Below are 12,311 nucleotides of genomic sequence, written 5' to 3' on the forward strand. Positions count from 1 at the left end.
TATTTTCTCTCATCTCAAATAAATAGAACCCTTTCTTGATCCAACTCCTTACCTAATTTCTCTCCTTCCCTTTCCTTGAAAGAGCAGTTTCTCTTTTGTTTTCTGCATATTTTCTGTTTCTCCTTTTTCTCGGTGCTTTCACTCTGACTTTTCCACTGAAATTTCTCATTGCCAGTTCACCCAGAACTCTCCACATTGTGAAATGCAATCATTAATTTTCAGTTTTCATCTTATTCCATCAGGAGTATTTGGTACAGTGTATTACTCCTTTCTCCTGAATCACTGCTCCAGGCACCGTACACTCTAGATTTTTCTTCCTGGCTCCCCAATGATAGATGGCTCCTTCTCAGTGATATAATCTCATCCAGATAAACATATCTCAGATCTCTTCTCAAATTCCAGACTCTTCTACCCCACATCTCCACTGGGACACTTCAAAGATAACAAGTCTACACTGAGTCCCACTCTTTTCCACATCCCTGGCAACTCCTTTCTTCCGATTGCTTGGTGAATACTGCGTGGCTCTTATACTTCTTTCTCAATCCACCTGCAATTCCCATCAACTCCACTTTGTACCCTTCTCTACTACATGCTTGACCTCCTTCATCTCTTTTTTGCAATTTTGCAACCAATCTCCTGGTGCCTTTGCTTCTGCCCTTGCTACCTCTCCCCCTCCCACGGTCTGATCTTACCAGGTAGCTAGAGTAACTATAATAAAACAGAAATCAGATCTTCTCATACTTGGGCTCAAAACTTTCCAACAGCTCCCCAAGTCCCTTAGAGAAAAACTAGATTACCCTATTAACTATTAAGGTCCCCAGGGTCAGCTGGCTACTATTGCCTTGCTGCTATAAATTCTCAATATAAGAATAAGAACTCGATTTAAATGGAAGTGCGTCCAGTGGTTCCTAAATCTTAACACAATGTAAACCTCTTACAAATGATATTCTCTTCACTGTCTTATGGACCTACCTGGCATCTTCCTGTCTCAGGACCCACCCCGCCCCTCTCTGAAGAGAGGCACACTTTTGCCAGATTTTATAAAATTGCAAGGTCCTCTCAATGCCTCCTGCTTTCCTTTCTTACTTTGTGCTTTATGTTCCAACAAGGCAAGGATTTTTGTCTTTTTTATTCATGGCTAAGTTCCTAGTGCTCAGAGCAATGCCTGGCAGAGTGGGTGTGTGATAAATATTTGTTGAATGAATTAGCTATTATCCAGATGGTATGATTTATATAATTGTAGTTGTTTTATAATGGCTATAATGATAGGGTCTTTTCTCATGTTCCACATGATTCCAAAGGAGGTGGGGATCTGTTCCATTAGTACACCCTCTTCTCACTCATCTCAAATAATTCAAAAGTCATCCATGATTTGACTGACTACAGAAAGAAAAATATAAACCTCTTACAAATGATAACAACTTCAGAATAGGGTACCAAAGGATTGAGAGTAGACATAGAATTTAAAATGGGGAAAATGCAAAATGTGAGTTAATAAATGTGAACTCTTGAAAAAGGGAATCCCTTTAAATAGAAAGACTAGGAAACGAATCACTTGGACTTAATGATGTTTTATTTAGCAATTTTGCTATGAATTGCTTTCTCTGGGCTAATATGAAATTTGAGTTATAGAATATTAAAGACCCAGGGTACCAAGGTAAGCACATACTTGCTGACTAATCAGGCTGGAACAAAGGTTTTAAGGAAGATTAAGTTTGATTGTGTCCTTACTTTTACATGAATAAAAGATTCTCCTAATTGTGCTTCTCAAAATTCAATGTTAAAAGAAATAAGAACTTTCTTGTGTTAAAATGAACTATACAACCTGTCTCTATTCATTCAAAAACATAAAGCTCAGTGTGTTAAACATGTTTTCCATAACTGTTGGACGTTATGACACACAGCTAATGAAGAAGTCACCAGTAATTCATAAAATGTACTTAGTGTCAATCATAGTTTCATAGAATGCTCACTGGGCTCTCTCTCTTTTTTTTTTCCTTCGCAACCTTGAACTAAGGTTTATGTTTTGTGTCTTATAAAAGGTCGGAGTAATTTCTGGAAGTTGAAATAGTCATTAGAATTGCTGTCTCTGTGCTGCAGCTGTTTATGAAGAACTCGATTTAAATGAAAGTGCTTCCAGTGGTTTCTAAATCTTAACACAATGTAAACACAGAGTTGTTTATTGTTCCACCAAGGGACATTTTAATTATTTGTGGCAGAGAAGAATTAATTTACCTATAATTTCCTGCTGCTTCCTAAGCAAGACAACCTGTGAAGGTCCCTTTTGCTGAGCTGGCAGAGGCCATGAAGATGCAAAGCAGAGCTGGGAGTCTGAGATAGAGACAAAATGGGCTGCTTATGTGAAGGCTGTGGGTGTGAGGGCAAGACTGGAGCCAGGCAGTGGAAAGGCTGCGTAGGAAAAATGTTCCAGAAAACGGAAGTTGTATCTGTTGTTGGTGTGTAGAGGACTGCAGGGAAAAGCAGAAATGGAGAAGTAGCTGCTCAGAGAAGAAATCAGGGAGGAAAGGAGAGATGCTCAAACAATTGTTTTTGAAGTTTTGCTGTTTTTCCAATTGCTATTTTTTTCTAATGCACATTAAAATAAATAGCTAGCTATTAAAATTCAAAAACCAAAATGATACTAGCATCCCACCTGCCACGCCACTGTCAACTCTGCACTGGGTAGCACAACCGCACGACAGGCAGAACTCTCCTCCGCAGCCTCCTGCTGCAATTCTGGTGGCTGGACAGATGATGTCTCGGGATACACAACAGGAGACTTTTAAGCTTTTCAGTAATATATATTATTTAGAAAAGTAATAGGGTTTTTTTTTGAGTTTAATGAATAAGTCAGGAGAATGACATTGAAAAGATCTATACAGAAGAAACCCTAGGAAGAGAGAGGTTAGTTATGAAGCTTGAAATAAAAAATCTCTCATTAATCGAACAAAGCTATCTATTATGATGAGAATCAGAATTGTGACAAAGTCAGAATGGACTTTGATTATTTCACATCATGCAGATGTTCAGATCTTTCATTTCTTCATGAAAGAATTCTGCCACTAAGGAGTAAGAAAAAATAATAATGGGAAAGATTTTTAAGAATAAATACCTTGATGTGCTATTAATGTTAAGAGAGTATATAATTGTCTCAATAAGAACTTAAAGACCAAGATTTATCAATGATATGCTCAACTGGCATAGGAAAGATTTTCTGGAATCCCACAAAGCTAGGAAAAAAACAAGACATTTAATACTGTCTATGCTCTAAGGGAACCTCAAGTTGAGACGGTCCGCTGAGCAAGTTGAAATTAGAGAAAGAACCTGTTCACTTAAGATGACACTCTACCCATGGTTTTTCCAGTTCTCTTCTTGGAAGTATTCCAGAAAAATACTGTTTCTGTCTTATAAATGTTCAAGGGTTGAGGTCAGTCTAACAGATCTGGAAAAATATCATTTATTTAAAGTCTCCCAAGATCAGCATAATTTATGTGGGCAAAATGTGCCTCTAATTTGGTGCTTCAATACAACCTGCAGATTGCATGAACTGCAGTTGCCCTTCACACCAGAAAAAACCCTAATGTCTGACTTCAAAGAAGCCATTTTTATTTGTCAATATGTTTTCCTTATTGATTAAGAAAAGCTAATAGAAGCTTTGCACAGTATTTAGGGAAAATTTGAGATGGATTAACAAGGCCAGGTTCTACAAATATGCACAGTATTTCTGGATACACAATAAGCCCATTGAGAATTATCACTGGAGGCCCTGACTGGGCCTCTTGTTTGCTTAGTTCTTCCTTAATACTCCCCATGCAGAGAAGACAGGGAAGGGAGAGAACAAATTGCTGGTAAAGTAACTCTTGAGTTTGTGAACATGATAACAACAAACTGAATGTCTCTTGAAACTAGAATCATTCTGTAAATTCCAGCTGTTTGGGGCCAAATCATCCAGTCTCTTCTTGTGTGCAAGGGTACCTGAGCCAATGGTGTTTCCTGAAATATAAAAATGGCTTCCAGAAGGGATGACAGCATTTCATCCTCCATTTACATCTCCAGAGAAACAGCAAATATAGAAAGTGAAGTACATTATCACACTTTGAAATAATCCATTTAATTGGAACAGGATATTTTCATCATCATGGAATCATTTGGCATTACAATGCCCTCCATGGCAAAATACAATGCAAATGTCTAATTGCTGGAACATTCCCCAAATAGTGAAGATTGACAAACTCTGACCAAACAAATGTTCTGTTAACATAATGACTAATTGCCCATTTTTAAAATCAACTTGATACGAATAGACGTATATATTTTTCTCATCCAAGAAAAGCTATTTACCTCTTTCTCCATTTGTAATCCTTCTGCTCTAATATTTCTTTCAAATACTTCTCTCTTTTCAGTCTGGGGATTGGATTTTCTGTACACAAGAATGTAGTCAATTCGACACTTTCCATCTCTAAAGTAAAGTCCATTTGATTTGTTTCTTTCTGGCACTGTCTGGATACAAAGAGAAAGGGACCAGTTTAAGCCATTCATAAACTTGAGCTTCAGGTGGGTAATTTAAAGAAAAATTAAAGCTAAATGGATTTTGTTCTTTGTATTTTATTAAAATTTCATTCTCTAATAAAAAATTTAAACAAGAAGAAACAAATAAAATTAAAATGGGGAAAACACAAGACATCTAAAACTACCAAACTCTGGAAAGGATGTGAAGCAACTGAGAATTCTCATATTTTGCAGGTGAGAGTGGAAATTGATATACTAACATTGGAAAACACACTAGCATTATCTGGCAAAACTGAACATTTGCAGTACATACAAAATTCTTGTTAAGGCAACGAAGAGATGTGTATATGAATATTCACAGCAACATTGTTCTTAATATAAAATTTTAAAAAGTTGGAAATCAACCCAGATGTCTATGGAAACACAATAAATGGATAAATAAATTGTACAAAGGGCATACAGTGAAATACTACAGAGCCACGAAAATAAATGAGTCTTGCATCTACCAACAATAGGAAAAAAACGAATCTTAAAAACAACTGACAGGAAAAATAGAAAGTTCTAAGATTTCATACCATGTTTTATAAAACACAAAATTTTTTAAAAATCTAAAAGTAAGTTGCTAAAACCACATATGTATGTGATAAAATTATTTTTACAGCAAAAAGGATATAAAGTACAAAATTCAGGAAGATGGTACTTCTCTGGTAGGGTAGAGACATGGGATTGCAAGTAGTTTCAATGGCTTTAGCAATATTCTAGTCCCATGTTTCTCAATTTTTTTTTCTCCACAATAAGAAAAACAGTTTACTGTATTATCTTTGGATATCTATGTAAACACATATATAAAAGTATTTGAGACCAAAGTTTCACACAATAACATTTCTCTTTGCTACTTACAGACATGCTACTATAAATTTCCCATTGCATTAAAAAACAATCATTGGAGTTAGTAATCTATGATGAGGTTGTCACCAGGATTTGAAAAAATACCTTTCAACTTCATAAATTGGAAAATGGTTCAGGGTGTTCATTTTATTATGATGCTGCTCTGCATAACTTACACTGAAGTTACAAATGTTATTTTGCAGTAATCAAATACTATAGATATTAAAAAAGTAAAACATTAAAGGAATGGGTTGAATTTTCATCCAGGCCCTTTCAGCTTGTAATATTGACCCTAAAAGAGAATATCATATATGAGCTGGTCAGGCTAGAGCAGGGTGTGGCAGGCTAACAGATTTCAAAATTGTATTTATATACCTGGCCAAGTGAGAGTGGGGAATCCATCTTTTCTAGGCCACAGAATATATTAGTTTCAAATAGTAACATGAAGAAGGCAAACATGTTAGACCTCCAAAGCTAGAAACCACATTCTTGTAGAAGCATCATACATGCAACCTCACCAGAAGAAAGCTCTGAGCCAGGGGAACAGAATTGCCCAGGCATAATGTCTCAACAGATGTTTTCAAACAGTGTCCAATCCTCACTCACCACCCTTTGGCTTTTGTCTTATGATGCCCTCAGGAATCTACCTGAATAAACACTTCATTCACAATGATTTGCCAAGCAAGGAAAGTATCCTGTGGATTTAGCACATCAGCAGCTGCTTTCCAAAACAGGGCTTTGGGCTGGGAGGAGATCTCAGTGGTAGAGTGTCTGCCTAGCTTATGTGAGGCCCTTGGTTCTATTCCCAGCACAGAAATAGTAATAGTAATAATATAGCAATAAAAATAAAATAAATATCTACAGTCATGAGTAAGTATCGGGAGGAGGGTTGCCCTGAGCAGAATGACAACTTGTGTTCCTTCAGCAAAGCTCTGATCTTTCTGAGACTGTTTCCTCCTTTGTAAGTTAAGGGGATGAGACTAGTTGCTTCCTGAGATCCATTTCCCTGCCCCTTCACTATGCCACCTTATGGTATCCAAAGTATCTGTGTGAAGAGCTGATGACAGAAGGAATTTTTTTTCTTTTTTTAAAAAAGAAAGAAAAGACATGGATAGTAGTTTAAGGAACTTATGGGGAGAGGTCTGCAAAGCTTGGTAGAAGTTAACAGTTTCCCCTGCCTAGGCATCGTTCTGTCCATCATTACATGTCTCTGGAATAACAAAACCTTAGCAATGGGCAATAAGTAAATTATTCTGATTCTGCGTACTTATCACCTCTAATTATGGTGCATGTACAAAGGAAATATTCAACTCCACCAAGACATAATCTGAGAAATAGTGAGTGCCTCTAACACAATACTTTTCCCAAAATGACACACTAATAACAGATACGTCTATTTTCGGCTGCAATGTTTCCAGATTACAGAAGCCAACAGAAACTCAAAGAGGCTCCAGCTCCAGACAACACCATCTATGGAGAGCTGGTGCATTTTATGCCACTATTCTATGTGCTGGGGGATTTATACTTTTTACCACTTATGGCACCAGAAATATAGATCTTAAACCAGTAGACAGTTTTAAGAATCATCCTTTGTATACATGAGATGCTTCTAGGTTTAAGAAAGTAAGTGTATGATCCATTCGAAGTTTGTTTTGAGCACAGGTAGATTTAGGATTCCTAAAATGTGCTAGACCCATGGGGGACATCAAAGAAAGATAAACCCTTGTTTTCCAGAAACCTAGAGTTTGATGGGACTACGACTTTAACGGTCCATTGGAACATACTTCACATTTTTTTTTTAAAGAAATCATACACTCTTACCTCTCCCCCTGTTTCTAATCTGCTGGCATCATCTGAAGTACTGGTCAGGTTTCCGGGGTGAAGGAGGGAATCATCATCTTTGCAAGGACTATTGACAGCTTCTAATTCATCAAAAAGAATATTGACATCCTTGGCCACTAGAACCAAAGTAAATACATTAAAAGCGGGTTTAAGAATCTGGGATCTTGAAAGCAACACTGAAAGAGAAGATATTTCCCTGTGACTTTGTACGTTCTCGTTATTTCAATCACACCTTCAGTGACGGGTCTATCATTTCCTAAGAGAAAAGATGTCAGATGTAAAACATAGTTGACCAGACAGTGACAGTGCATTCATTAGGCAAGATTAAGGAAACTGTGAGGCGAGGTGAAGTATGTCCATACTATAAATACAATTTCATGGTAACGGGAGGCATTTGTTTGGTTTTCCTTCACGTAGTGGTTTAGCATAACGTACTTTCATTCAAGACTTCTGAGAACTCATTCTCTGAGTTGGAGATGACCTATACTTTTATATTCTGCTTTTTTTCTTTCTCATTTAAGTGCTGTGCGGCTTATGAAGTAAATCCCATAAAAGTGTTACTGAATGGCTTAGTGATTTCTTTTTTTGTTCCTTTATTACTTCCATAAGGTCAGATAAAGAACTCCTAATGTAATCATGAAGCCTGTAGTTAGGTTTTCTGCTTTCCTTCTTCCTCTAATGCTGAACTGAAATAATGAAGTGAGCCAAGGCTCTCTGGAATGCCAAGGCTCTCCCCAGAGACTGTTGATGTTAATAACACAGTGACAAATAAAAAGCTGTATGTCAGAGTTCTCGGTACAGACTGCTTTCAAATCGACCATGCCTGTGGCACTCCAGAAAACAAAGAGCAGCACCAGTAGGAGGAGGAGAGAAAGGGATGCCAGGTGAGGGTCCCTCCTTTATCGACTCAAATTATGGCCAACATTGCAGCTGACTTTTTCTTTTGATGCTTTAAAAATGACCAAGGGCTTGTAACTTGTCAGAAGCTGCTGCACAAAAGAATTCATGGGAGATTGACTACTTCTTACCCAAGCACATAACCGATCATTCATTCTTTCATTCGAAAACATTTTAGGAATGTAGACATTGTTTGTCAGGCACAGAGTACATGATAGCAAAACTTCGGTAGATAAAAGTCGTGTGGCTTTCTGCATTTCTGTTTTAAGGTAAACAAACCAAAGAAATGTAAATTGTGAATGCTCTCATGGAAAGACAAAGCTTGGATATAGAGAATAGAGATACTTAAAGGGTGACCAGGTTCCCAATCACCAAATGTGATTAGGCAATTCATTTAACTTTAAGTTTTTCATCTGTAAAATAAAATGCACAGATGTAGAATAGAATTTACTTTTATCGCTTACTATGATAGGCTGAATCACATCCCTCAAAGGTGATCTAATCCCTGGAACCTGTGAATATATTATCTTACATCACTATGGGTTTGTTGATGTGATTAAGCCAAAGATCTTAAAATGGAGACATTATCCTGGATTACATGGGCAAGTCTAGTGTAATTATAAGAGTCTTTAGAAGCAGGAGCTAGGATGGTAAGAATCAGAGAGACAGACTGGAAATGTTTTGCTGCTGGCTTTGAAGATGGAGGACAGGGCCATGAGCCAAGGAATGCAGGTGGCCTTTAGAAGACAGAAAAGGCATGAAAGCAGATTTTTCCCTAGAGCCTCTAAGAGGAGAAACACAGTCTTGCTAGCACTTTGGATTTTGGACTTCTGACCTCTTAAGCACTACAAATATGTGCTATTCGAAGCCACTACATTTGTAGTAATTTAGTGCGGCAGTAAATCAATACACTTACTATAGGTTTTTAAACCATGAAGCTACAGAGAAGAAAACATCATGGTATTTCCATAGAGCCATGGCTTAGGAGCACCTACACTGTGCCAGGTGCTCAAGGAGAGGAGCCAACACTTTTTGAGGCAATATAACATGCACAATGCTTTTTAGATATAGCAAGACCAAAGACAGCTTTCCTGAGCACCCTAATGTAATGAAGCCCCCTAATTTTTCTCCTCCGTTTATCTCCTTCCCAGCACTGAATACCACTTGTAACTCCCTTGTTATTTGTCTATTTACTTTTTACTGTTTATTTGTCTATTTACTTTTTATTGCTTATTTATCTTATTAGGATGCAAGTTCCATAGGGCAGGGGCCTTCACTTTCCTGACTGATCTACAGAGACTCTGGCACAAAGTAAGCTCTTGACACACATTTGTTGAATGATGGAATGGGGATAAGCGATCCATTATTGGGTAGAGGGAAGTGATGCTAGTGATATTCAGTGGGAAGAGGTCAGGGAGGCTGCTAAACATCCTATGATACACAGGATGTCCAATGACAAAGAGTTATCCAGCCCAAAAGGTCAATATAGTAATTGGCTCTTACTTGCAGTTTCCCTTTCTATAGTTTCTAGATTAGCTGTGGTCAACCAGTGGTCACAGTCTAGCGATGTCTGAGAGTCCCTTCCCTTTAACAGCCCTAGGACTCTGAATATATATATATTTCCTAACATGATTCTCATGCACAAACCAGGACTGTGTAATTTCAAGTAGACAGTGATTGAATTTCAAGGAGATAATGATTAGATTTGAACAACAGATAAAAATATAGTTTTAACAAAGTCAGACAACCTGCTTGCTATTCCAAACTCTGCCACTTAGCCATGTGAATTCGCACTTCTAGTTCCTTACTGATGAGACAGGGACACTTTGGATCTTAAATAGCCTCCAAAGGACTATGTGTTAAAGACTTAGTGTCCAGTTGGGCACTAGTGGGAGGTGGTGAAGACTTGGAGAGATGGGGCCAAGAAGGAGGTCATCTGGTCATTAGGGCATGTCTTTGAAGTGTGTAAGCAGACTCCAGCCCCTTCATTCCCCTCTCTTTTTCTCACCCAAGCCAGGAGGAGAGAGTGCCCCACACTTTTTCCTATGCTGTCTACCTTAGTACAGGACCAAACACAGTGGGGACTGAACATAAACTGAAGCCTCCAAAAATGTGAGCAAAATGAAACATCTCTCTGTGTAAGCTGATTATCTCAGGTCTTTGGTAGAGGAACAGAGAGATAACCTGGAGAACTGGCTCTGAGAAGTGGAGCCGTGGCTGTGACTACACCGGATGATGTGGAAAAACCTTTGCAATTGGTTTGCAGGAGGGGTGTGGAAAAATTTGGAGAATCAAGCTCGAAAAAGACTAGCAAGCTATATGTGAAGTTTAATGCACCATTCTGCTGAAGACTCATATGACTAGACTGCTAATAGGAATGCAAATGGTAAAGGCTATGCTGATGAGGTTTCACATGGAAACCAGAAGTCTACTGGGAATTAAACTAAAGGCAAACCAGCTTACACAATGAGGAATTAGATACATTATGCTCAAGCCCCAAGACTTTATAGGATGCTGAACTTAAAGGCAATGGACAAGTTTATCTGGTAAAGAAAATTTCAAGGCAGCAAAATACTCATGCAGTGGACTGGACATTACTGGCTACTTTTAACCAAATTTACAATGAGAATCCACAGCAAAATAGAACAGAGTGGAAAGATTTGTGTAAAGGTGCAAGGAGGATGCAATTGCTAAAGAGATTAATAATGTTTTAACATAGCTAGATACTTTGCACACAGACATTAGGGCAGATGCCTGGAAGAAATCTCAGAAATTATGTAGACTCCATCTCTTGAAGGGTGGAATGTAAAAACTGTTTCAAAGAACTTCTATGGAAGTCTTTTGTGAAGGGAGCTTTGGGATACTGCTAGTCAAGGATTGCCTAAGCTGGCAAAGCATGCAAAGGCCCCTGAAGCTGTAGCTCAAGTAGGCTGGGGTGCAACTAACATTGGCAGAAGCTACCTTGACATCAACCAAATGGTGCTGTCAGAAAGTCTTTTACCAAGATTTCAATAAAAAGCCTGGGAGGCTTGTGAGTGTATTGCAGATTGGAGATCCTGCAAGAATCCATTATTGGGTAGAGACAAGTGATACTAGTGGTATTTAGTAGGAAGAGGTCAGGGAGGCTGCTAAACATTCTTTGATACACAGGATGTCCTACAACAAAGAGTTATCCAGCCCAAAGGGTCAATATAGTAACTGGCCCTTATTTGCAGTTTCACTTTCTGTAGTTTCTAAATTAGCTGTAGTCAACCATGATCCAAAAATATTAAATAAAAATAAATGACTCATAAATTTTATATGTTCACTATTCTGTATAGCATGATGAAATCTCATGCTATTCTTCTCCACTCTGCCCAAGACATGAATCAACGTTTTGTCCAGTGTGTCCATTCTTTATATGCTACCTACCTGTGTCAGTCACTTAGTATTCATCTTGGTTATCAATATAGTATATAGGCCTTGTTACTGACCATGGTTTCAGGCATTCATCTGTGGTCTTGGACTATCTCCTGTGGATAACGGGGAATGACTATTAAGATTAAGAAATCTTACTCTACTATTTAATTCTAAAGGGAACAATGAATGGGAAAGAGAAAGAAGCCCTTGTAATGAACTATATTACCTCTCTTATACTTTTGTTCTCAAATAGAAAAATGTTTGATAATTATTTGCTTAGTAGAATTCTGCTATTAGGCTCATTAAATGAGAAAGAGAGCCAAATGCTCTGGGGAGTCAATTAAGAGCAAGAGGGAGAGAGAATATAAAAATTCCATGTAATCCAAGTAGGGAATCTATATTGCATTCAGATTCAGGAAAGGCTGTGTGAACAAAGCTGGGCCAGCAAAGATGGGTCAGGCTAGGTAAATACCATGCATTTGAGGACTGTTATGATTTAGATGTGAGATGTCCGCCCAAAACTCATGTGTGAGACAATGCAAGTACATTCAGAGATCAAATGATTGGATTATGAGAACCTTAACCTAATTAGTTCATTAATCCACTTGAATGAATTAACTGGGTGGTAACTGTAGGTATGTAAGTTGTTGCTGGAAGAGGTAAATCAACAGGAGCCTGCCTTAGGGATATCTATATCTATCTACCTATCTATCTACACACACACACACACACACACACACACACACACACACACACTGAGCTGAGCTTAGTCTCTC

General features: G+C 38.0%; 1 protein-coding gene across 1 annotated transcript in view; it reads right to left on the reverse strand.

The window, feature by feature from the left end:
- The window catches only part of Ano4 (anoctamin 4), a 189,638-nt gene that overhangs the window by 151,275 nt on the left and 26,052 nt on the right, over positions 1 to 12,311 (reverse strand). Inside the window, exons 4-5 of the mRNA XM_026398251.2 lie at positions 7,219 to 7,355; positions 4,342 to 4,500 (exon numbers count right to left, since the gene is read on the reverse strand). Of these exons, the coding sequence (XP_026254036.2) occupies positions 4,342 to 4,500; positions 7,219 to 7,355 (296 nt within the window). The remainder of the gene's footprint in view (positions 1 to 4,341; positions 4,501 to 7,218; positions 7,356 to 12,311) is intronic.

This window comes from Urocitellus parryii, chromosome 5 (genome assembly GCF_045843805.1).
Source record: "Urocitellus parryii isolate mUroPar1 chromosome 5, mUroPar1.hap1, whole genome shotgun sequence".
In the NCBI taxonomy this organism is placed as follows: domain Eukaryota; kingdom Metazoa; phylum Chordata; class Mammalia; order Rodentia; family Sciuridae; genus Urocitellus; species Urocitellus parryii.